The following is a 26,718-nucleotide window of genomic DNA, read 5'->3' on the forward strand; positions in this document are numbered from 1 at the left end:
TCTTATTTTAACTATTTTATTTGTTTTGGAGAATGTTTCAATGCCAAATGAAACTGCCCAACATTATTCTAAAATGCATTTGAATCAATCAGTTCCTGTGAAGAGTGGGTCTTTGCCAACTACAGGTACATGCATCAAAGCTTTCACAAACATTGCTGGAAATCATCTGGAGTCTGGACTGTTCCATTCACACAGAAAACTATACTGGTGGTAAAAATCATGGTGTGGGGTCATATCCAGTTATTACTGTATGTGCATGAAATACACAATACAATTTTATTGTTATTATTTGCATTTACACCCCCCCTCGGTATTAATAAATTATACTCTACTACTCTACTCTACTATTATCACACAACTCCATCCTTGCATCAAAGTTGAAGGTGGAAAAAATACTGTAGCCTACTCCAGGATTGGCCAGCCCAGTTGCCAGAACTCTGTGAGGCCTGCATGACCTTAGCTTTTTCTTTGGCTATTCCCAGTGTCTTCATCAACAAGTTGTGACTCCAATTGCAAGGATGCAGTCATTCCAGCTCATATGACCTACAAAAAATTTCAATTCGTATCTCAGAGCCTCACAACCATACTATACTGAAAATAAAATCACTACTCAATTGACTCATTTTATGCGACCAATATACTTTTTATTTAAATTACTCGTTCCATTTTCACACCATTTTCTGTAGGCCACCAAACATTTGTTTTTAGAAAATCTCTCCTTTGTGACTTCATGAAATTAATTGTACATTTACACATTACTCATTTACAGAGAAACACATTTATTTTAGAACATTAATTATAACTTGAGCTCTTTCTGAAACCAATCGATCGCTGTAAACAGTCTGTGAAAATATTACCACAAGCGCATCTAGAATTCCACAGTGTGAGTGTGTGGCTCGTCAGCATGGACGACGACAGTATGTTCTTGACCATAGATGCCATAGCGGACCACGCATCTGGCCTCCATCCACCTTTCCGAATACGCTAGAGCTCTCTCGCACTGGCACACAAAGTCGTTGTATAGCCTCTCTCCCTTTGACTGATCGATCCGCCGAATGTAGTCAAACCGATCATCTTCGTTCAATGTCCCCGTCAATGACTGCTGAGGCACTATGAGGACACTGCCAGGAAGATCGAGCACCGACGTCAGTCCTCCTCCCTTCACACGGAACAATTTAGCCCCCAACAAGGCTCTCACTAGAGACAAAAGAGACAGTACTGTAAGTCAGTAAGTGTACCCTTTATTATCCCACAGTGGGGAATTTCATGTGTTGCAGCAGCAGTAACATGCTTACAACTTGGACAAAAGTAGACAACATACAGTACAGACACAAGACCAAAAACTAGAAAAATATAAAATATAAATATTATTTAAAAATATAGAGGTATTACTGTCTGAATCAATACATTAATACAAGTGCTGAAAAACAGAGGTAGTGCAGTCTTACTCTTAGCAGCTTAAAAAGAATAATGATAAAAGTATAAATAAACTACCTTTAAAAAGAAAGTCAGAGCAGTATAGCATTGTTATCATCATAATCATCAACACCATCACCAAAGAGGTTGGATATATAATAAGAGGAATCGAAACACGCCCACTCAATGCAAAAGCGTGTGCTCAAAATTTCTATCCTAAGGGGGCGTTGTCCCTCCTTCTTCTTCTCTTTTCGTGGTGTTTGCACAAGACGTGCGCTACCGCCATCTACAGCGCTAAGGGCAGGGGCGCAACTACAGTATATGCGAAGTATGCGTTGCAGGGGGGCACCAGACAGAGGGGGGCGCCAAATAGGGCGCCAAATAATTATTAAGTGATTTTTTTGGGAGGGGGTGGGTGGGTACCAAAATAGTTCTTGCATACCCCCCCAGAAAGGAGTAGTTGCGCCCCTGGCTAAGGGGACTCCATTTATTCTCTACCTCAAGACTCCGATGGTCTCCTAATTGAAGGTCTCCTAAAGGGGCGTTCACCCGACGTAAAGTGGATACCGGAAAAGAACCCGCCTGCTTTATCTCACTCTCATATACATTCTCTGCCATCACCATCATCACCATGGCTACCGCAAGGACTTGTTGTACGGTCTAACTGCAGAGGGCAGATAGGAACCACGGTGCCCTTCTGTCTTACAGCGTGGGTGGAGAGGTCTGCTCCTCAGTGGGCTCAGCAGGGCCGCCACTGTCCCAGGCAGAGGGTGGTGGGAATTGCCCTGGTAATGATGATAGGTTACAGCTGCTTTTCCTCAGTGGCAAAACAAAAATGGTACCTTCAACTCACCCATTTTTGATATAATCGCAACTTTGGCTCCTTTGAAGAAACTCAAGTAGATCACTAGGCCAGTACCAATCTATAAAAAAGAACATTAATACAGGGTAAGCATTTAGACACTATGCCATTGTCATGACTGCACCTACCAAAGGTTTGGCTGCACATGAGTCTGTGAGTCTATGCAGCCGTCCTTCCATCAGCTTTTTGTTTGTGTGATAGCAATTTGAACAGTACAGTACTGCATTTACACCAAATTAAGTGTGGTGCTAAAACTCTATACAACAAGAGATATGATATAAGAACCAATTCAGGATGGTCGACTGTCAAGATGGCAGTAAAGGCATAAGAATCAGTACTGTGGCGCCAAGGTTTTATTTTTACAACTTTAAAATGTTGTACATGGAAAGCTTTTAAAAGGGTGGTATTTAAATGGGTGTCAACACCGGAGAAGAACTCAAGTAACATGAAAGTGTGTACAGTAACAATATGTACATAGCCATACAGAAAAGTAAGACACGTCTTACCCGTTTGAAACCTTTTGGAAGTTCACTTTCATCATTTGGCTTTATTCGAATTTTGGCCAAAGAGCACCGCTGTAAAACGGACCTTGCGCTCAAGGGTTGTGACGTGTCCCGTACTGCCATTACCAATCCATGACAGGGCTGGGGACTACAAAATCAATACATTACAACCAATCTACTGCATTCATTGGAGACAACACTATGCGTTCTCCAAAGCCAACACATTGCATGCAGAATGTATGGCTAGATACGTCTGCTGTGCGTCCGACCAGGTTCAATTCTGGCCCTGGTCCTTTGCCAACCCTTGTAGTTTTGGGTAGGGTGCGCACATCCAAAAACACTTGTTGCAGGTGCCAGACAAAAAAATCAGATAGTTGAAAAAGGTAGGTCTGCACACTGCCGATAAGCTCCAAAAATAAACTTTATTATTTAAAATGCAACGTTTCGATCACACTGGATCTTCATCAGGCATTTTAAATAATAAAGTTTATTTTTGGAGCTTATCGGCAGTGTGCAGACCTACCTTTTTCAACCCTTTGCCAACCCTTCCCAGTCTTTCTCTTCCAAACGTTTCCTGTCTCTCTCTCTCAAACTCTCCTGTCAAAAATAAAGTCTAACAGTCCAATATATATATACAGTGCCCTCCATAATTATTGGCACCCCTGGTTGAGATGTGTTAAAAGCCTTAAAATAAATTCAGTGTTTATTGCAGAAGAATACTGTCACACTGAAAATTTTAGGAAAATGTAGCCTTCAACTCAAATGAATTGTAGGAAAATAAAAACATCCCTGACTAAAAAAAATATATTTTTCATTAAATCACCTGTTCCACAATTATTGGCACCCTTAAGAATTCCCAGGAAATAAATATAATTGAAGCATTTCTGTCATTTCTACAGTAGTTTACAAAGTTTACCAGAGTATGTAGGAACATTTAATTAGTAATTCATCACTTCCTGTTTCCCTGGGGTATAAATATGACGTGACACCGAGGCCATTTCTCTTATCCACTCTTAAACATGGGAAAGACAAAGGAACACAGCATACAAATGAGGCAGATGTGCGTCGACCTTCACAGGTCAGGCAGAGGCTACAAGAAGATTGCCACTCAACTGCAGCTGCCCATATCTACTGTGAGAGGAATAATTAAGAAGTTCAAAACAACTGGAACAGTGGTAAACAAGCCTGGACGAGGACCCAAGTTTATTTTGCCACCACGCACAGTGAGGAGGATGGTAAGAGAAATCAAAATATCTCCAAAGCTCACTGTTACAGAATTACAACAAATGGTAGCATCCTGTGGTGACAAAGTCTCCAAATCAACCATCAGGCGCTGTCTACAAGCCAACAAGCTGTTTGGGAGGCATGCACGGAGAAAACCTTTCCTCACCCACAATCATAAACGCAAACGTCTGGAGTTCGCCAAGCGGTATTGGGGCTTCAACTGGGACCGTGTGCTTTGGTCAGATGAGACCAAGATTGAGCTTTTTGGCAACAAACACTCTAAGTGGGTCTGGCGTGCCACGAAAGATGCGCATGCTGAAAAGCACCTCATACCCACTGTGAAGTATGGGGGTGGGTCAGTGATGCTGTGGGGCTGTTTCGCTTCCAAAGGCCCTGGGAAGCTTGTTAGGGTGCATGGCATCATGAATGCTTTGAAATACCAGGACATTTTAAATCAAAATCTGTTGCCCTCTGCCCGAAAGCTGAAGATGGGTCGTCACTGGGTCTTTCAGCAAGACAATGACCCTAAACATATGGCCAAATCTACACAGAAATGGTTAACCAGACACAAAATCAAGCTCCTCCCATGGCCATCTCAGTCCCCAGACCTCAACCCCATTGAGAACCTGTGGGGTGAGCTGAAGAGGAGAGTACAGAGGAGAGGACCCAGGTCTCTGGATGATTTAGAGAGATTCTGCAAAGAGGAATGGCTGAAGATCCCTCTTTCTGTCTTTTCCCATCTTGTGAAACATTATAGGAGAAGATTAGGTGCTGTTTTGTTGGCAAAAGGGGGTTGTACAAAATATTAACAACAGGGGTGCTAATAATTGTGACACACATTATTTGATGTCAAATAATTATTTCTTTATGTGGGATTTTTTCCCCACTGAATAAATGCACTTGTATTGAAGGTTGGATTTTTCTCTTTTTTTCCATTAAGGTCCCATATTATTTAGAGAAAAATAATAATAATTGGAAGCTAAAAAACACATCTCAACCAGGGGTGCCAATAATAATGGAGGGCACTGTATATTGGACTGTTAGACTTTATTTATTTTATATATAAAAGAATGTACATACTTGCTGTGGCTGGATAGCATGTCTCCAGTTCCGCCTACTTTGCGAATAATACACCTCCCTCTGTTTTGGAAGTCATGATGCCGTGCTGAATCCCTCTGCTCTGCACTGCTCTGGATTGCATTTGAATATGGATGCTTTGAATGTTCTTCTTGGTTTTGGAAAGAGCAGTCAAGATCTTCATTGCCTTCCTGCTCAAATCAACAACTGTTTTAGTTATCAGACTAATTCAGGAATAACTGCAAGCCATATCTGATTCTGCAACAGCTGATAACAACAAGTGAGTCAATGACAGCAACATAAATTGGTCCTGTAGGATTCACAGATTACCTGCCGAGTGCTGGAATCCATGGGTACAGTGTGGACTGCATCTGTTTTGAGAGACACACTCTCTCCTGAACGGTGCTTGGCGCAGAGGGAAGATCTTGAAGTAATCGACCGCTGGTCCCATTTGGCATAGGAGATCTGAAGTTTGTGTCTGCTAGGACCGTTAAAAGGGAACCTGGTAGCAGAGAGGATACAAAAGCAGGTGAAAGGCAGTTATCCAAGACCTGCACTGCAAAACCTGTCCTGCACTGTAAAAAAAAAACTACATTTATGCAATAAAGAAGAATGTACATACTTGCGGTGGCTGGATAGCACGTCTTCGCCTCCGCCTACTTTGCGTTTCTTTTGGAGGGGCATTGTAGCCTTGTCTAGCAAAGTTATTCTCTTGCCAGGAACATTGGCGATCAGGTAAGTGGTTGGTACTCGCTTTGCCACGGCAACAGCCTCTTTTGGGTCAACACTCCGAGATCTGAAGCTGGCCAAGTCTCTAGCAGAGGGCCTTTAAGAGAAAAATTGTGATGGTGTAAAATACTGGGCAAGCTAAATGTAATATTATTCTTGATCTTGACAAAACAGCATACAGTGGTAGCACGAAGTCTCTACCATACTGAAATAACTGTCATCATCATCCCTGAAAGATATTATATTGACATTTACCATTTCCCAATGTCAAGTGTTCTAGCCTTGGTAGTGCGTGAAACGCCGGGCCCAGTGATTGGATTCTCCGCTGGAGTTCACTAAAGAGTATCCAATTACTGGGAGTTTCACGCACTACCAAGGCTAGAACACTTGACATTGGGAAATGGTCACGGTCACAGTATCAGTATGCGTCTGCACTGCTCACTCTATATCCTCGCCCTGGATGAAGCAGTCAGGCTCAATGCATTCTGGGCTGTTTGGTGCAGCAGGAGAGGCTGGTGAGGCAGGAGAGACCTGTGGGGCAAGATAAGATAAGATAAGATAAGATAAGATAAGATAAACTTGACTGTTTGCACAGACGTTTCTCCACAATCCACATATAAACGCACATTAAAAACACATACAGTAAAACATAATATCTCCTATATAGAGTCTAGGTCATCTAGGTCCATAAGCTGTTAGGGCAGCACAGTCCAGTGAATTAAGTTCATAAAAAAATCTGAAATATTCCTGAGTGGTATTAAAAAGAAGTATCCATTCCATGTAGATGTGTGCGGCCTACTTTTCTCCCCCACCCAGAGACCTGTGCGGTAGGAGAGACCTGTGCGGTAGGAGAGACCTGTGCGGCAGGAGAGGCTGGTGCGGCAGGACTGGTCGAGGTCTCTGGCTGTTGGTCAAGAGGATGGCGGGCAGCAGAGCACACCTCACACTTCTCCACCCACCAGCGCACATCATTGTTCAGCGATCCCCAGTGGAAGTGCTTGGAGATGAGCTTGATGCACGTCTTCTCATCTAGGTGGTTCATGTCGTTGTGGTACTCCGAGAGCGTGGCGTGGACCTCTTCTCTCGTTCTCAAAACTTTGCATCGGTTCTGTTTGGTGTTGCTGTAGTAAAGAACGCCATCTGGAAAACATCACACATCATTCAGATGTGAAAATAAATTCTTAAATGCCAATTCTTAAATTTCCAATTTTCCTCCACAATCAAGGTGCATACACACTGCAAGCACGGATGTCCACTTAACGTGTCCGTTATCAGTCCGAAAAGGTTAGAATACATGAAAACAGATCATGCCTTGCACACAGGAGCGCGGTGTAAGCGCGGCGCATGTCCTCCGCGATGCTCCTTGAAAATAGAACTCGAGTCTATTTTACTGCGCGGACGTCCACGTTCAATGACCAGCTTCCATTGAAAATGAATGGCTGCTGCCCGCGGATAGAACACGGACGTTGACTGTGCAGTGTGAAAGGCAGCCGCGAACCTCTCGGACTCGCAATGCTCCCGGACACGTTCAGCAAACACAAACATCTTGGTGTGTATGTACCGTCACAGTAACACCAAGATGTTAGCGTTCGCTTAACGTCCTGTGTGCAAGGCATGATCTGTTTTCATGTATTCTAACCGTTTCGGACTGACAACGGAAACATGGAATGGACGTCAAGTGGACGTCTGCGCTTTCGGTGTGTATGCACCGTCAGTCTCTCGGCACATAATTTAACTGTGCCGCCTACCTTAACTGTGTTAATATTATTGCAGTAACAATTTCGGACACAATTCTACAGCTACAATGCATTATGTTCCAATATACTTAGCAGGATTGACATACCATGTACAGAAAATCGTCTACAGAGTCGGCGCAACGTGTTTTTGTCCACAGCGGTACAGCCTGGAGGATATACTCCGGTGCTCACATATTTGTGCACTGCGTCGTATTTTGCAAAGAAAGTCCTCTGAGAACTTTCCAAGCTGCTCGCTGCATCAGGGCCTTGTGATGTGCTTTGCTACAGAGAAAAACACATTTTTAGTACTAAACTTTTTAAAGGTAGACTTACTATATGTATTTTTAGATTATTTCGAGAATTTATGTTGCCCATTCACAAATGTTATCTTTTTCATGCCATCGCCGCCATAAAGTTCTACATATTCATTAGACAATTCACATTTTTTCATGCAAGCATAGGTGGATCTTCCATCATGTCAACAATTTTGAATGTCCAGTTGTCTTTGGCTGCAACGCAGACTGTAGTTGGGTCAGATCAGTAAACATGAATGCATTAGTTTGGAAATATTCATGAAAAGACCAATTTTGTGAATGGGCAGCCAACATTATGAAAATGAACCACTAAAATTACATAGTCTGCTGCCTATGAATACATGCTTAAGATTGCTTTCTCTTCACAGTACCTCCACAGTTGTCTTGCCAAGTAACAGAGTGGGAACTGAGTGGCTTTTCAGCAGCTTTCTTCGGCCCTTGAACTCAAAGCAGTCCTCAGTGAAGTGGACACTGCAGACCACTGACCTGGTGTGTGGTGACCAATTGCTTCTCTGGAGTTTTTGGATCCACTGGCTGAAGGATGTAGGATCATCAAAAGGAAACCTGCAGGCAAATATTTACATGGGTATTTACAGTACAGCACAGTACACAGTACAGTCCTACACGATCAGTCAGCATATGAAGTTAGCCTGAATGTTCAGTATTCGGGCGTCCAGGGTGTCCGTCTAGCACCAGTGACGCTGTGGGGACATGCACAGGAGTGCTGTGCATGTTGTTATTGTCGTCTGTGATTGGTGTAGACCAGGGATGGGGTACCTTTATCATTCGAAGGGCCACTTCAAAGGTTCCCTGAATATAACTTAATTGTATTGCAAATGCATTTTCTAAGATTCCTTTACAAAATACGCAAACGGCCCTCGAGACGACCCCTGAGGTAGACCTTCGTGCACAAGCAGGACAAGCTCATTTGCACAGACGGTAACTGTTTATCAGGAGGGTCGAAGCTATGCCAAGCAGCGCAGAAGTGACCATCGGGGAATCCATCTCACCAGACTTGTGCAGTTCTGTGCAGCTTCACAAGCTCCACTACTAGGTCTGGGAGAATGTGCGTTGGGTTTGCCTTCAGAAGGCCTGGCTTTATCCATCCTTTTGTCCACCTTTGCCACCAACAAATTCCTACAAAACAGTTCTCTGCTCATCTCAGAATCAATATAGTCTACAATCGGTCATGTGACTCCTCAATGCGAGCCGCCATTGTTAATGAAACAACAAATGCTTTGGCCAGTTTCTTGACGGAGCCATTCTCAGAAGTCCAGACCTCTGTGTCACATACACATACACAGATCTGGTGAGAACCAGGCTAATATTAAGCAGCATCTTTAATAAAATTGCCCAATCAAACTCTCATAAATTTGATATAATTCATCTCCCCTTCCATGTTCAAGGGCATAGCAGCAAATGATGGGCCCTGTGTCCCATCCGCTCCAATGGACCCCTACAGCCATATGTACATAAATCAGACACTGTGTGGGGCCCACTCTACACATGGGGTCCTGATAACTCAGCCACACTTTACTCCCCTGTACGACACCACTGTCCATGTTATATAATATTACATTGTTATATCAGTCAGATCGAAGATGGATGAGAGTGGTGGCAGTAACAACTCCTACTCCTATTGCACTGAGAGACTTTTTATATCTGAATGTTTAATGTGAAATAATCTATTTTTTGTATGTATGCTACTAGACACCTACATTTCCTTCAGGGTTAATAAATGCTACTCTACTCTACTCTACAAACTATACTAGCTTACCGATGAAAAGTCAGGCCCAAGCTTCTCTCCACCGGACCACAACGGTTCCTGCAGCCATCCACAGAGCAGATAAAATTTTTGGTCGTTTCATCCGTTTCCAGGCAATGCTGACAGTTGCCAATCCAGTGCTCAATGTCTTTCATCTGCCTTCCCCAATAGTACTTCTTGCTGATCTCACGAATGCAATGGTCATGTCCTTTGTGGCCTCGGTTGTCATGGCATTCCCTCAGCATCTCATTCACCTCTGCCCTGCTTCGAAGTACTAATCGCATCCGTTTGCGGTGGTGAAGAAGATCATCTGCACAAGAATGGAATTGGAATGGTGAATCAGTCACAAATGTATGTACATTTCATGAACCATATGATGCAACATGTGTGTGTGTGTGTGTGTGTGTGTGTGTGTGTGTGTGTGTGTGTGTGTGTGTGTGTTTTGTTGGGACACAGTATTCAAGCACCTCTCCAAATGTCAATCTTAACCAATTTCATCATAGACAATTAAACAAACTTCCCCTTGAAGTATAAGAGCATCAGATATGTCTATTATAACATGTCGGGGGAAAGTTAACGTACCTTTCAAACAGAAGCGCTTGGAGGCATTTCTGAGAACCGTTTTGCGGTCCCTGGTTGCCCCATGTGGATACATCCTAGTCTTCAAGTACCTCTCCACTGCATCATACCAAGCGAAAATACACTTCCCTCTGTTTTGGAAGTCATGACCCCGGGCTGAATCCATCTGAACTGGATTGCTCTGGATTGCCTTTGAATATGGATGCTCTAAATGTTGTAGATTTTCGAAAAAGCAGACGCCATCTTCATTGTCCTCCTGTTCAAATCAACAACCGTTTTAGACATCAGACCAATTCGGGAATAACTGCAAGACATCTGATAACACAGACGTGGGCAAACCCCACATGCGGCCCCCTGAGCCATTTCATGTGGCCCCCAGAGCCTTTACAAAAAGACAACTTTTTCTTTACATAAAGACAGAAATCCCAATTCAAATGGTTACCTAAAATAAGTCTTGCAAATTTAAGATGAACCAAAGACATAGGTTTCATCTAAATGGGTGGGAGACGTGACGCCTTGTTTTTTCGTAACATTGGTTAAAAACCTACAAAACTGTTATTTTCCTTTAAAAAACAAATGTCAGTGAAAGAAGATGTGGTACATTATGTTTCATATTAGTCTTAGATGAGAAGAAACATTTTTGTTAAGATTTATGTAAAGGTTTATATGTCAAATTTCCTGCGGTGTGACTGTAACATTAATGAAACAATATATAATAATATATATATAAATTAACCAACAACATTTTGAATAATGTATGAAGCATTTGACATGATTGCATAAATCTTAACTTTAGATTAAGATATGTGAATGTGGAAAAAACTCAAGACAGTAATATTAACTACAAGTTCAATTTCGTAACACAAATTGCGTCCTGTGGGGTGACATGTATGTCAATGTTTGTGAATGGGCAGCTGCAAGGCCAACTACAAGGGTCTTAAAGACTGGCTCCTAACCAGTCAGTACCTCAGTTATTGGAGAGTGCTGTGGAAGTTTAAGGTGACTCTTAACCTCTTAATATGTCTTCATATTGCAATCTTTCTGTCACGCAATGCTTAGGTTCATTTTATGGTGTCCTGTGGTGTGACTGCTCTTATACAGTGTAGGAGGAAAAAAAGTTTTTTTATAAATGAAAACACATATTAAGATTAAACACAATATAATTATCAAGTTAGCATGAGCTCAGATGTCAGTCATGTATACAAAAGGATTAAAATGGCCATAATGCAGTGAATTCCCTGTGGTGTGACTCCATTTTCCTGCAGTGTGACATGCCTATGCTATGTGTTGATGCAGGACACATTTTCCCAAAAATGGCAAAAATAAGGTGAAATTCCACAGACCACTAAGTGCTTTATTTTTTTCTATTTTTTTCCAATTTTTATCCATCATTTTTTTCAGGAATTTGAAAAACTTTTTTTTTTTTGCGTTACGCCCTTAAACGTCAACCACCCAAATACATTTAATTACAATGTGCAGGAATATCATCACTGTCATATTACATCAGTGTACGCTATGTTTTAATATTGACACGGACAAGTTGTCTGTGGCATCCAGCCCTTTGGTCAATATTCTAAACCCAATGCGGCCCTCGGGCCAAAATAAATTACCCACCCCTGTGATAACAGCTGATAACAAGAGGTGTCAATGGCAGCAACATAAATTGATCCTGTATGGATTCACAAGTTACCTGCTGAGAGTTGGAATCCATGGGCACAGTTGGGACTGCATCTGGTTTGAGAGACACACTCTCTCCTGATCGGTCAAAACAATCCTCTGTGAAGTGCTTGGAGCACAGGACAGATCTTGAGGTTACCGACCACTGATCCCGTTTGGCATAGGAGATCCAAAGTTTGAGTCTGTCAGGATCATTAACGGGGAACCTGGTAGCACAGAAGATAAAAGTGGGTGAAAGAGCTTAAGCTCTAAAACCTGCACTACAAAGAAAATCTACATACCATTTATGCAAAGAAATCTAGATTTGTTTGAAGAATGTGTCCATGAAAGACAAAGATAAAGATAATGAAATCACAAAAAAGACTTAATAGTGATAGTGAAAAAAAAACAAAAAACTTAAAATTGGTTTTGTTTTGTATTAGTTCACAGTGATCACGTCCCAGACGGCCCAAAGATTACATTACATTACACCTATCTAATAGCCTAGAATTCTAGACGCCCCTAGCTCGCTAGGCTACCTATCTAATGCTTTTGCCCGAAGCAACTCACAGTCCCTGTGGGAATGTAGTGTTGGGGTACATCTTACTCAAGGGCACATCAGCCATGATTAAAGGTGTAGTTCACCACAGATATTCGCCCTGGTTAAGGTGGAATTTGAACCAATAACCCTCTGATCCAGAGGTCAACTCCCTATCCATTAGGCCAGAGCTGCCCTTAATTTATGGTGGTGCCGGTAAAGATTTAAAAATGTTTTTGCAACGCTCTTGTTAGTAGTACACATTTCAACTGTTATCCAGTGTATTTGACTTGGTTGGGTACCACAAAACATAATATTATATGACAAAGTGGCAGTTAGGCTTTCCCCATAAAGCAGAGCATGACATCACGTCGGCGACTGGAGAGCCGGGATTCTTTAGGCTCCCTGCTGAGGCTGAGTCCCCAATGTGAAGTCACTTAAATCTGTTTAAAAAAATAAACGCAATTAATCATCAGTGATGGTTAACCTCCACCACTCACCGGTGAAAGGTCCTCGTGTCGCCTTCACTACTTTGGTCCTGGCTACTTTGGCATCCATAACAGAGGCAGTGCATTTGGGCGACCCTTTTGGTCAGGGCCTTTCCTCCACGCCCTGCGCCGCATATCGGGCAGTTGTCAACCCATTCTTTTACATCTCCAGAAATGTTGCTCCAGTAGAAAAGAACTCTCAGTTGGTCATACATGGCGTGACTGCTTGCATGGTTGTGGTCCTCGTGGTATTGCTGAAGCACAGCCTTCACTTGTTCTCGGCTGCGTAGGACTTTGCGTTCCTTTCCAGCACTGTGGCGCCAAAGACCGTCATCTACAAAACAACAGGTTGAGAGGAAGGTGTTATGTGTAATGCCAATGTTATGATCATGGTCCTTTGAGTAAAACATGGCATGCAAAAGTGTCTGCCAAATATAAATGTAATGTAACATAATGTAATGGCATGTGAATTGTTTTCCCCCATGTGTTGGGGGCACAATGGGATGCACCGTCTCTGTACCCAAATAACTGTATGTCTGCATGACATGAGGGCATTGTGCAAGTTGGGTGTTCAAGTCAAATTGGGTGATGGTACCTTTCAAACAAAAGTTCTTGGAGGCATTTCTGATACCGCTTTTCATGACCCTGGTTGCACCCTTTGGATACGTCCTGGTCCTCATGTAAGTCTCCACCGTATCATACCAAGAGAAAAAACACTTCCCGCTACTCTGGGAGTCATTTTCACGCACTAGAGCAACTCGCTCGGAATTGCTCTGGATCCCCTCTCCACCTAGATGCTGTATTTCTTGTTCTAGGCATTGGACAGCACATGCAAGTTCTTCATTGTCCCCCTGTACAAGATGAAGTACAAACATTTTATAAGTCAGATTTGTTCTAGAATGACATATTTAGGTTTTCCATGTGAGATTATGGTTTTATAATGGTGGTAGCTGTGTGATATAAATAAAATTACTAATAACTGAAGTAGTTAAATCTAGGATAATTCATTTTTTTGCAGGCCAATAAAGTAAAAAGTAACAGTTAAAATCTGTCTACTATGTATGGCCCGCATAACCTACCATTCTAGTGGAATGTTTTTCTAATCCTTCTTATATGTAGGCCTGTCATATGCAGTACGCCCCAGCAGGTCCTGTCTGTATGTTCCAAAAGGTCCACTTCTGAAAATACATCCTAGAAAATTCATGGAAAATTTCTGTTTAAAGAGCAACAAAAAAAGAAGAAAAAAAACTTAAATAACAATGTAAAAAAATGTGGTTGTTGAGTATAGGCCTACAGTTTATTTATGTATGTAAAAATGAATGAATCACACGATGCAGTCAAATACGGCATAGGCCTAACTTACTAGCTAAAGTCTCCTTTATTTGAGATGTCTGCAGGCAGCCTACTCCGACTTCGAAAAGTCTGGCCTTGGTGGGTCTTGTCACGAGAAGCCTGTGGGGTACATCTTCTGGCAACACACCGTTTACGGTAGTGATCAATGTTAAAATCGTCCAACCTACATATATTCAAGACAACGTTCAGATATGGAAAACTTACAAAGGCAGGCGACGTGTTAAAAACGTTGTTATCGGACAGTAACTGACATATATTAAACAAAGAGTTATTGAAATACCTAGGGGTTTACGCAGAATCCAGATTCAGTGCAAAACAGTATGACCAACAACTTCCGGTTATTTTATAGCGTTTCGCAATACAGCTCTTCAGCGTTGACGTCAACTTGTATGCGGCGTTTGGACTACCGGTTCCCTGGCGATTTTTTACATTGCAAAACGCCATAGAGATTCAGGTTTGGCAAAAATATAAGTTGCACGGCAACAACGAACATTAGCGTGTCCCCGCATTCCTTTCTCATTAGTGGAACGGATCGTATCATCATGTTGGTGTATTCACATGTTAAATCATGACGATTATAATTCAATATTGCTAACCCCTTTCTGATCATTAAAACTTCCGAACTACATACTTTCCTTTGGTTGCCATGGGTACAACCTTCCGCACGTACATGCCGTTAGATACTGGCGCCGTTTCTGTAGTCGCCAAAAGCTTCCGGGTTTAGCATATGGACGCAACATCGTATTTATGTCGAAGTTTGACACAAAATGATCAACCATGTCATACCTACAGCCTATTTTTAACACCCTCGACAGTTTGCGGGGGTTCGCTAAGCGCGTGCTTGCACTCGGAGCTTATTTGAAATTTACACCTATTCATTCCCAATGGAGGCCGGAAGCCGATAGGAACCAGGACGTCCTTAAATGCTAACATGAAAGACTACAATCTACTACATGCTTCCGCTTCCGCTGAAGAACTCTATGATACAGTAAGTGAGACCTACTTGGTTTCGCCTGGCTCTATGCTGCCACCTTGTGTTTGGGGGGCTATGGGACAGGCTACAAAAGGTTGCATCAACTATAATTTCGTGTCCGCTCCCAACTGTTGTGTGATTGAGAGTGTTAAAAACATTTCATCTATTATTCTTGTTTCTAGACATCAGTTTGATATTTTTTCATGCAATGGTAAAAAGCCAATATTTAGTTGTCTGCATGCATTTAGAACTCATCTTTGATTATGGTAGGGACTGACTCAAAGTGATGCTCCAAGCACAAAACCAATACTCTTGAGCTCCAAAAAACAACACTCTTGACCAGTTGTAACTTTCATAACAGGATCCGATTTTGGACATGTGACGGCCAGTATTGCATGATTGCATTTGTGAATTCATCTTCTCTCAATAATTTGTGCTCTCTATCACTCAACACTGAGGTCATTGTTTGCATGCATAGAATAGAATAGAATAGAATAGAATAGAATAGAATAGAATAGAATAGAATAAAGGGTTGATTACGGTCCCTTATTAAGCAGTGTGGGGATAGGAAGGGAATGGTAAAGGTAGGGACCACTGACGTAGGCCTATGCTTGCTATAAATTAGTGGAAGGGACTAAATCTGCAACCCTGTAATCTAGCCTACCTGAACATTTATGGACACACACACACACACACACACACACACACACACACACACACACACACACACACACACACACACACACACACACACTCTCTCTCTCTCTCTCTCTCTCTCTCTCTCTCTCTCTCTCTCTAGGACGGACCCTAGCTTCACCCACCTTCCATACTCCCCTCTGATCGCTGAGCTGGGCACGATTGACCTGAACCTGATGTCACGTCAATTTATCAGTGTTTGCGTATGATAAACGTAGTAGCTGAAAAGTTACACACAAACTTAAACACATGGGTTGTTGAGCAGAGGGTTCATGGGACAACATCAGGTGTGTCTTTGTTAGACAAAATGCAAAAATGTGTTCCTTTGACGGACTTGTCTAACTAATACCATATAGTGCAAACTGAACTGGATTTATCAGACCAGAACATTGTCAGTGACCATTTTGGAATATAATGTTTCATACAATAAAATATATCAGGAACATGTATTCTCTCGGATGGTGTTTATTCATAATTCATGAAAACAAAAAATAATGTTTCTGTTGCCTGTTCTGGGAATGTGACGACTTTTCCTGACATGCCCTGTTGTCGCTGTACATCAAGAATGGGCATTATGACTGCTGTGAATATTGATGTTTACAGAATAACATGGATCCAGCCATTATTGATTAACAATCAGTATATTCATGTAGAAAGGCATAAAATGGTGTGAGTTGTTTCAAAATAGTGAACAACTTAATAATCCACTCGTTTAGTTTGCCAGTAATTTGCTGAGAAATGTGAGAAATGAAATAAACATAACGTTGTGTTGTTGCAGTAGCATATGACTGCCTCGTCTTTGACCTAAGAATAACCTCTGAGAAACATAGACACAGAACAAATTCAAAGTTGCAAATACATTTGAGCTCCTCGTCAGTTTTAAAAGGAATGAGATTGAGATTGAGATAGATAGACAATGTGCATTATTCATGCTCATCTGAAATGTCACTTAAACTACATATATTTGTGCAATGATACAGTTCACTCAGCTCAGAAGTCCTCGCTATCACAATAGCCTTAGCCTATCAGACCATGGCATTTATTTGACTTGGGCCTACAAACACAGCTGAGAAAATCTCACGACCTTTGGGCAAGCATTGGAGAAAACAAGTTAGTTCCCTTTCATGGGACACTAACTCTGAATATTGAAGATGATGGACAATAGATTTGTTCATCATTTAAAGTAAGGTATGGTTAAAGAAAGGTACGGTTTAATGTAGTTCTTCAAAAAAGTACTTTTTTTACTGAGGCTATATGGAATATATCCTGAATTGCATATTTCCCTGAACATTATGTCTAATAGTCAAAGGTTTTCTTTTTCTCGTAGTGCATGACTGACCTGAAACAATGCACATAATAACTTTTCATTGCCAAATGGTTCCGAACCTGAAGGATGCGCTGAGGCACAGCCTATAGGGCAAGACGTTGCCTGAGGCCTAACAGCTGTAAATAGTTATTAGAGATTAGAGTGTGAAAGATTTTCTCTAGATTAACAAAAACACTGACAAATGACCAAGCCCATGATATTTTTCAATAATCCTCAGTGGATAGGCTTATTCTTTGCATCACTGACACTTACAATGTATCAAGTTCCATACAAACGGTGGCATGCTGTTGACAGGTCATAGTTTGTCCTTGCAATGGCACTGGATTCCCTAGTAGTCTGTTACCGTCTCGAACAGTCAATGACCTCGATGATTCTCCAGCAGTATAGGCCTACCTGTACATTTGAATAGGTGTGTGCGTGGGTGCGTGGGTGCGTGCGTGCGTGCGTGCGTGGGTGCGTGCGTGCGTGCGTGCGTGTGTCTGTCTGTCTATGAGAGAGAGAGAGCAGCTGCTCTGGTAAGCCATAGATAGATACAGGTAGATCCTGAGATCCAAATTCATTCACAAATGTTTTAAAGAGTCTGCATGCTTATGTGCTTTATTTTATACACATTTGGCCAGGCCAATTGATTACGGCACCATACTTTTGGTAAGATAGATAGATAGGTAGGCTACATGGATAGATTGATAGAGTGATAGATAGACAAAGAGTGTGTGTGTGTGTGTGTGTGTGTGTGTGTGTGTGTGTGTGTGTGTGCTTGAGTGTGTGCGTTCATGAACAAATAGTAGGCTAGTCACGTTTCGTCTTTACCTCTTCAAGGCCATTAGAACAAAAACAACATTCACCAGGTGTCTGTACAGTCAAAATATTTGTTAGCCTGATTTGAAGGACTTTACTGGACTATAAAAAGCCCACTTTGCCAGCCCATAACCAATCTGGTTAAACCAAGGCAACTGCCAGATTACTTTCAGCACAGAATTTATCAATCCATCTGAAATATGTAAGTAGGCCTAACTATTTGACAATGGATACAAAAAAAAATATCTTACTCCACACGCAAATTATTTATCTGCTCAATCCAGAAACACTACAGCAACTCTCACCTTCTTGTTTATGCTGATCGCCACTTTTGTATTCCAGAGAAGCCATCGCCATCGTGAAAGAAGAGCTATATGCACAGCTGAACATGATCTTTCACCTGACGTTCATGATCTTCTGCACTGCATCACAAGGTGAGCTTCTGAAAAGCATCAAACTAATTGCAAGTTAAATATCACCAGAAATCCTAAGCATAGTGGCCAATGACCAACGTAGTATATACTCATTGGCATATTGTGTTACTCTTAGCTGAAATGTATTTTGAAATATTTAAGCATTCAGACTTGAGCATTGCTGTTATGACAAATTTAACCAACAGTTACGTATATGGTGGCAATAATCATGTGTGTGGAAATCTGACAGCTGCAAGTGATCTGTCGGGAAAAGTCGTCATATTTCCTGTGAAGGGAAACACCGCTCACGTGAGACTAACTCCACTGCTCTCCAACATTCTGTTCTCAACAACATTCTGCCTGAGGTTCTACACTGATTTAAGTGATGGAGACATTGTAGTCTTTTCTCTGGCTGTCCCCACACAGTCAAATAGTTTCACTCTGATCAGGGGATATGCTCACAACTATTATCATTTAACTGTTGGTGGTGAACATGGAGTTTTACGTGATTTACCATTTAAAACAAATCAGTGGAACTCTATCTGTGCCACGTGGGATGCAGGTACTGGTTTGGCTCGTGTGACTGTCAATGAAGTCCATAGCGTGAAGACGTCTAGACATGCTGGAGGCTCCATTGCTGGGACGCCCATTATAATTTTATGCCAGGACCAGGATAGCTATGGGGGAGGGTTTGATGCCAATCAGGCTTTCACTGGACACATTAAAGATGTGCACATGTGGGATCACGTCATTTCTGCTTGTGAAATCAACAATTACATGCAAGGTTTTGCTCACAGCCCAGGTAATTACCTTGACTGGACAAGGATGGACTACTCTGTTCATGGCTATGTGCTGGTAGAGGATGATGACACCTGCTAACGTTGCAAAAGAAACAGAATTAAGACATAATGGGATTGAATGCAGTCTTCTACAATGAGTTGTTGCCAATGTTTGACTTAACATGAACACTTCCCATGGGTTGTGTTAAAAAAAATCTATTTTAATTTGTTTTTGTATTTGTGTGTTTGTTTCACTAGATGTTTAGAAAGTGCTGTGACAATCTGCTTTAAGAAATACTGTACAAGATGAAAAAGCAGTTCTGATTGGACAAACTGACTGATCAAACTCCAGACCTGTAAATGCTTCATAATGATCATTTAAACATTTTGCTGTATTGGATACTGTAAATAAATAAACCTTCTTGATTTGATAAATGGACTTCACACTCTGACCTTTCTTCAGAAAACAACACACAGCTCAGACAGCAGTTTTGGGTAGCTGAAATCACAACAGGCTAGCCTGGTGAACCAGCGCCACCCGCTGGACGACAAAATCCACATTTAGTCTGGTTTATCAGGCTAACAACAGGCCCTTCTATTCCCTTTTACTACTTACTCCTCTCTCCAGGCAAAGTGATTACACCTGATTCCAGTGGTGAAAGTAGTAGGCAGGTGCGCACAGGTGCGCAGCACTGGTATAACATTTACAGCCGGTGTGCAATACCGGTAAGAGAATAGGGTTAATGCTGGCCAAAAACTAATTAAAGTAGAAAACATACAACCTCACCATGCCATTTGAGACAAGTGTCCTGTGAAGAGAATAGCTCAAAGTTACCCAAAACAGTCATGTACTGATATAGATCTGTAGCGTACAGTACATGTTTATTTTGTTTGCACTCTTTCTGAAGTTGCCATTGGAAGGGCGGTTGTTAGGAAGGCTTGCACAAAATAGCACCAGTAAGACATGAAAACTACTTTCACCCCTGCCTGATTCTGATCATTTGGATGGGTTAGTGAATATGTTTGGTAAAAAATAGAATCAAAATAGTATAAATAGTACCAAAAAGGGCCATGTAAGGTTGTCTGTGTGTGTGTGTGTGTGTGTGTGTGTGTGTGTGTGTGTGTGTGTGTGTGTGTGTGTGTGTGTGTGTGTGTGTGTGTGTGTGTGTGTGTGTGTGTGTGTGTGTGTGTGTGCACATGGTGTGGATATGTGGATAAATTGATGGAAAAACATCACGTTTTGTAAACAAATAGTAGTCCCATTTAGTCTTTACCTCTTCAAGGTCATAAGAGCAAAAAAACCGACCAACATTCACCAGGTGTGTTTAGTGTCAAAATATTTGTCAGCCTGATTTGAAGGACTTTGCTGGACTATAAAAAGCCCAATTTGCCAGCCCATAACCAACACGGTTAAACCAAGACAACTGCAAGATCACTTTCAGCACTGAAATTATCAATACACCAGAAACTGGTAACTTTTTCCATTGGAATATAAAAATAAAAATAAAATCTTGTTTCTTATCTTATTCCTGCATATTATTTACCTGTTCAATCCAAACATGAAAACACTGAATTAGCCTAACTTTTGCCTTCTTATTTATGTTGAATTTCAGAGAAGTCATCCGCGTGAGTGGAAGAATAGCCATGGGACAGTTGAACATGATCCTTCTCCTGACCTTCATGAGCATCTACATGGCATCACTACTGGGTGAGTCAATACATCAGATCAAATTTATTTACATAAAATGTCATGTTCTCATAATATGTGTCATTAAAAAGTAATGCTCACTATCATAAATTATGCCCTCAGTCTGATTTCAGTATTATAGTTTTTCTTAACATGTCTCATATTCAGATCCAAAATCCAAGTCCAAGTGACTACTTGCTTATGTATTGGGCCGACCTCTCTCTCTCACTCAAGCACATGCACATGCACATAAACTCTCAAACACTGATGCATTTTCGACAGTTTTATAAGCATGGTCTTACAGGTAGGCCTACATTTAGGCTGCTGTGTGTAAGCCATCATCATGTTGCCATTAATGGCTGGCGTTTTACCTTTTTCATACTCTGGACTCATATGGGAAACATCAAACTTTCATTTGAATCCAACATGAGAATATGTGTTTATATGCTGTCAAAAGGGGGCAAGTAATTTTGCAATAATAAAAATTAGGGGGATAGGAAACATTCTATTAAACATTAGATGCAACTGAACATCATGTGGGTCTAGTCACCATGATATAAAAAAGTTGATTGCATTGTTGGTCATATGGGGCAGGTCACCATCTCAAATTGCACTTGTTTGTTCAATGTTTCAAAAAAATATTGCAAATGAACTTGATTGTTAATACCCAATGCTCTTCAAATGTAAAATGATATGGCAATTGAATTTCAAATGGTTTCAGAGGCCCAATGAGTGACATAATGTTGTCATCATGGTGTCTCAAGTAGCCTACCAGAAATTGTGTGTATACAACATAGCCTATGTTTTGCAACAGCAGTTATGGGGTGCCAACAGTAATCCATGTTTATGTTTTACAGCCGCAACAGACCTGACGGCAAAGGTCTTCATATTTCCTGAAGAGGGGACAGCTCATGTGAGACTGACTCCACTGCTCTCCGACATCCTGTACTCTGCAACACTCTGCGTGAGGTTCTACACAGACTTGCGTAGAAATGAGTTTACACTGTTTTCTATGTCTGTTTCCTCACAGGCAAATGCTTTCAGTCTGTTCAGAGTAAATAATGATGGCGGGTATCATCTATGGGTGGGGGGTGACTATGCCGTTTACTATGATCTACCATTTAATAGAAACCAGTGGAACTCTATATGTGCCACATGGGATTCCGGTACTGGTTTGGCTCAGGTGATTGTCAATGGAGTCGACAGTGTGAAGACACGCTGCCATGTTGGAGGCTCCATTGCTGGGACACCTATTGCAATACTAGCCCAAGATCAGGATAACTATGGGGGAGGGTTTCAGGCTGAGCAGTCTTTCGTAGGGCACATGAAAGATGTGCATATGTGGGACCATGTAATTTCTGCTTGTGATATCAAGGATTACATGCACGGCTCTGTTTACAATCCTGGTAATTACCTTGACTGGACAAGGATGGACTACTCTGTTCATGGCTATGTGCTGTTAGAGGATGATAAGACCTGCTGACTTTGTAATTGTAACTAATGTACATATGCAATGTAATACTTCTAATGAATGCTTCAGAACTAACAATTCCCATGGGTTATGTAAAAAGCATCCATTTTAATCAGTCTGTTCAGTATGTGTGTTTAGATATTACTCCATTTGTTGAGAAAGTAATGTGACAGGCACACACATGAAATCTTTTTTAGTATAAATAGGAAGTGCTCTGTTCAATGCTTGTGCTGGTAGAGGATGGCACCTGCAAATTACTTTGATGTAATTCTAGGGCTTGACACTGGCACTTGCCAACTAGCGAATGTGGGTAAAACTCGGCTGAGGGTAATAGCTCATGTGTCACTTGCCATTTTTGCAGCTTGTGTATCAATTGTTTCTACTGGAAGTTCAAGGTCAGTTTCTCATGCTTGAGCAATTAGGGAGAAATTCATGTACTTTAAGGAAAATCTGTCTTAGTAGTGCATGTGTTCAGCATACAGTATTTTTGTGCTTAGACATTAGAGAGTAATGTGATACAAACATGGAGCCTGCTTTAAGAAGTATAGAAAGGGAAACATAGGCCGTTCTGATCCCCTGAACTGACAGCTGTTATAGCCTATACTCTAGGTCAGAGACAGGTGAGCTCAAACTCCTGTGAATGCTTCATAATCTTCATTAACATTTGATTTATTAGGTGCAAATAAACAACTTGTAAATAAAGAAACCAGCATGATTTGGGAAATGAACACCATCCTCTCTGACTTTTCCTGATAAAATAACACACTCGATTCTAGCTAACAAGTTTTGCAAGTTTTCGCACAAGAATGCACACACACACACACATACACAAAGTAGACCATGAGAACGCCACGTATGTGTTTAACTGGGCAAAGCATCAAAGTATGACCACTTTTCAAGGACCTAGCTGGACTATAAATATTCACTGAATTTGTCACCATACTCTCAAGGCATCTGTAAGACAGGTTCTGGATTTCAAAATAACCCAAGAAGAGGTACTAACCCCAACTCCGATGAAGTTGGGACGTTTGGTAAACAGTGAATAAAATCAAAATGCTATCATTTTCAAAACACTCAATCTATTCATTAGATGGAGAATAGTGAAAAGACAACATATTAAGTGTTAAAACCGAGAAAAAATATTGTTTTGGGGGACATATGTACTCATTTCTAATTTGAGAAATCCAACACGTCTCAAAAGAGTTGGGACGGGGACAATAAATGGCAGCAAATGTCGAGGAAGACTAAAAACAAAACAAAAGACAACACTTAACAGTTAAATACATTAACCGATGAGATGATTTTATATAAAAAACAGTGTTAATTCCTATCTTGGACATGATTTCACCAGCTTAAATGGTGGGTGTATTCCTTGTCATGTTTTGCAATGTTTTCCTTTCTGTAGTGCTTACAGTGTGACAGGTCTTGACCAAAAACCCACCATTTTATCACATGCTGGTACTTATGATGGAGCCAAACTGTTAAAACATAGTAGAGAATGCAATTTGACCTTACTATGTGGCAGTAATCGAAGATCTCCCTTCAAAATATAATGCATGAGTGGCTTTTCATGCTGTTTAAAACCCATTTATACAATTCAGCACTGTATTTAACTCTACAGATGAGTGAGAACATCTTAACCAATGCACTACTGCATCCGCATGCCATCATGGAGGCTGACTTTTGGAGCTAGCACTAACACAAGTTGGATGGTCCATTTTCACTGTAGCACAGGATGTGCAATGCTCTATTATTGTCAAAAAGAATGGACTTCTACAACCTCTGCTGACTTCTGTAAGCAAAGGACAGTTTCCCATGTCTTCTGGGTATATTTCAAGTGAGCTCAGGTGCTTAGGAGAATGTTAAACCCCTGTGTCATTTTCATGCATTAAGCATTCTTAATATGGTCAATTTTCAATAGCTCTAGCACTCCAGGAATTAGAGTGAGACTACAGCCAATATATATTTCATGATGTCATGAACCTATACAATGATTTTATTAACAAAAATATGTCTTATATACACTCAATCGTGGTAAATCAAAGGGAATTCAAAAATGTATGTAATAACTATGGTAATTATTCCCTTTGCATCTTTAATTCTGAGTGACTCAGCCTCTCTGTGATGATCTTATACCTGGACACCTATATTGTCCGTCAGTACAATTCATTTTGAAATGTTCTTCTTTGTTGTTTTATCTTATTTGGATGTTTACTAAATTTCACTGATCCCCGTCCCAACTCTTTTGAGACGTGTTGGATTTATCAAATTAGAAATGAGTACATATGTCCCCCAAAACAATATTTTTTCTCGGTTTTAACACTTAATATGTTGTCTTTTCACTATTCTCCATCTAATGAATAGATTGAATGTTTTGAAAATGATAGCATTTTGATTTTATTCACTGTTTACCAAACGTCCCAACTTCATCGGAGTTGGGGTTTGTAAGTGTAAAACACATTTTGAATTCTGGCGCACGTCTCTTTCAGTATACTGCACCAAAAACTAGTAGATAAACAGCAACCAGAATTCAACTTGCAGAATGATTGTGGAAGCTCTTTTACCTTTTTAGACAGAATCATCCTGGGAAGAAGGGAACAGGTCATGGTCATGGGACAGGTCATGTTGGTCTTCTTGACAATGATGTGCTGCTGCATAGCATCACAAGGTGAGTTCCTGAAAATGACAATGCCTACACACACACACACACACACACACACACACACACACACACACACACACACACACACACACACACACACACACACACACACACACACACACACACACACACACACTCTCTCTCTCTCTCTCTCTCTCTCTCTCTCACACACACACACACACACACACACACACACACACACACACACACACACACACACACACACACACACACACACACACACACACACACAGGGAAGCTGACAGGGAGGGGGGGGGGACAAAGGGGTCAATTGCCCCGGGCCCAGGGAGAGATGTGGCCCAGAATTAGATCTTTTACATTACATTGAATGTGTTGAGTGGGCGGCCCTTTCTGAGGGCTTTGTCCCGGGCCAAGCCAAAGCTGTCAGCGGCCCTGCACACACACACACACACACACACAATATCAGACAGGAATGTGGTGCAAATAATCTGTGTAGTGTTGATGTTTCACAGCTGCAAGTGACCTGTTGGGAAAAGTTTTCATATTTCCTGAGAAGGGAAGCACCGCTCATGTGAGACTGACTCCACTGCTCTCCAAGAACCTGTTCTCTGCAACGGTCTGCCTGAGATTCTACATCGACTTGCACAATACTGAAATTGCCCTATTTTCGATGAGTGTCCCCACCCAAACAAATAGCATTTTACTTGTTAGATCTGATGAACACAATCGATATGACTTGTATATTGGGGGTTACTTTGGATTTTTCTATGGCTTACCATTTGAACTGAATAAGTGTCACTCAATATGTGCCACATGGGATGCAGGCACTGGTTTGTCTCAGGTGACTGTCGATGGAGTCCGTAGTGTGAAGGCTACCCGACATGTTGGAGGCTCCATTGCTGGGACGCCCATTATAATTTTAGGCCAGGACCAGGATAGCTATGGGGGAGGGTTTGAGGTCCGACAGGCTCTCATGGGACACATTAAAGATGTGCACATGTGGGATCACGCCATTTCTGCTTGTGAAATCAAGAATTACATGCAAGGCTTGGCTCACAGTCCAGGTAATTACCTTGACTGGACAAGGATGGACTACTCTGTTCATGGATATGTGCTGGTAGAAGATGATAACACATGCTAACTTTGCAATTGTAACTAATGTACATATGCAATGCAATACTTCTAATGAATGCTTGAGAACTAACAATCCCCATGGGTTATGTAAAAATCATCCATTTAAATCAGTGTGTTCAGTATGTGTATTTAGATATTACTCCATTTGTTGAGAAAGTAATGTGACAGGCACACACATGAAATCTTTTTTAATATAAATAGGAAGTGTTCTGTTCAAGGCGTTTGCTGGTAGAGGATGGCACCTGCTAACTTTACAAAAGGAAATTACTTTGATGTAATTCTAGGGCTTGACACTGGCACTTGCAAACCAGCGAATGTGGGTAAAACTCGGCTGAGGTAGTAATAGCTCATGTGTAACTTGCCATTTTTGCAGATACAGCTTGTGCATCAATGGTTTGTATTGGAAGTACAAAACAGCTCAGTTTCTCATGCTTGAACAATTAGGGAGAAATTCATGTATTTTAAGAAAAATCTGTTTTAGTAGTGCATGTGTTCAGCATACAATATTTTTGTGCTTAGACATTGAGAGTAATATGAAATAAACATGGAGCCTGCT

General features: G+C 41.3%; 2 protein-coding genes across 7 annotated transcripts; one reads left to right on the forward strand and one right to left on the reverse strand.

Annotated features, from left to right (window-relative positions):
• Positions 1–619: 619 nt before the first annotated feature.
• On the reverse strand, positions 620–14,391 carry LOC134435019 (uncharacterized). 6 transcript variants are annotated; one of them, XM_063183745.1, is made up of 18 exons: positions 14,251–14,391; positions 13,967–14,078; positions 13,483–13,738; positions 12,900–13,221; positions 11,896–12,088; positions 10,209–10,461; positions 9,639–9,936; positions 8,233–8,425; positions 7,655–7,829; positions 6,668–6,951; positions 6,611–6,631; positions 6,254–6,342; positions 5,705–5,908; positions 5,413–5,584; positions 5,086–5,273; positions 2,785–2,929; positions 2,270–2,339; positions 620–1,197 (listed from the first exon to the last, which is right to left on the reverse strand). In XM_063183745.1, the coding sequence occupies exons 2-18, from the start codon at positions 13,967–13,969 to the stop codon at positions 869–871; spliced, it is 3,195 nt and encodes a 1,064-aa protein (XP_063039815.1). In that variant the 5' UTR covers positions 13,970–14,078; positions 14,251–14,391; the 3' UTR covers positions 620–868. The 6 variants fall into 6 exon arrangements, 5 of the variants coding, with proteins under 5 accessions (XP_063039815.1, XP_063039817.1, XP_063039816.1 ...); XM_063183747.1 differs by lacking the exon at positions 6,611–6,631; XM_063183746.1 differs by lacking the exon at positions 6,611–6,631 and having other exon boundaries at positions 6,650–6,951.
• A 2,708-nt stretch (positions 14,392–17,099) lies between these two features.
• Positions 17,100–19,326, forward strand: LOC134435249 (serum amyloid P-component-like). The gene is made up of 4 exons (XM_063184126.1): positions 17,100–17,113; positions 18,377–18,468; positions 18,698–18,829; positions 19,010–19,326. The coding sequence occupies exons 1-4, from the start codon at positions 17,100–17,102 to the stop codon at positions 19,324–19,326; spliced, it is 555 nt and encodes a 184-aa protein (XP_063040196.1).
• The last annotated feature ends 7,392 nt before the right edge of the window (positions 19,327–26,718 follow it).

The sequence above is a fragment of the Engraulis encrasicolus genome, chromosome 19 (assembly GCF_034702125.1).
Source record: "Engraulis encrasicolus isolate BLACKSEA-1 chromosome 19, IST_EnEncr_1.0, whole genome shotgun sequence".
Classification (NCBI taxonomy): Eukaryota; Metazoa; Chordata; class Actinopteri; order Clupeiformes; family Engraulidae; genus Engraulis; species Engraulis encrasicolus.

Bases quoted from the DNA above. Each gene is read 5' to 3' on its own strand.
- LOC134435019 (XM_063183743.1), bottom strand. The intron at 12,089-12,899 runs GTGAGTGGTGGA...CTGTGCTACCAG, and splicing joins GACACGAGGACCTTTCACCG to GTTCCCCGTTAATGATCCTG. The intron at 7,830-8,232 runs GTACTGTGAAGA...TTTTCTCTGTAG, and splicing joins TTGGCAAGACAACTGTGGAG to CAAAGCACATCACAAGGCCC.
- LOC134435249 (XM_063184126.1), top strand. The intron at 18,469-18,697 runs GTGAGCTTCTGA...GAAATCTGACAG, and splicing joins CTTCTGCACTGCATCACAAG to CTGCAAGTGATCTGTCGGGA. The intron at 18,830-19,009 runs GTGATGGAGACA...CGTGGGATGCAG, and splicing joins GAGGTTCTACACTGATTTAA to GTACTGGTTTGGCTCGTGTG.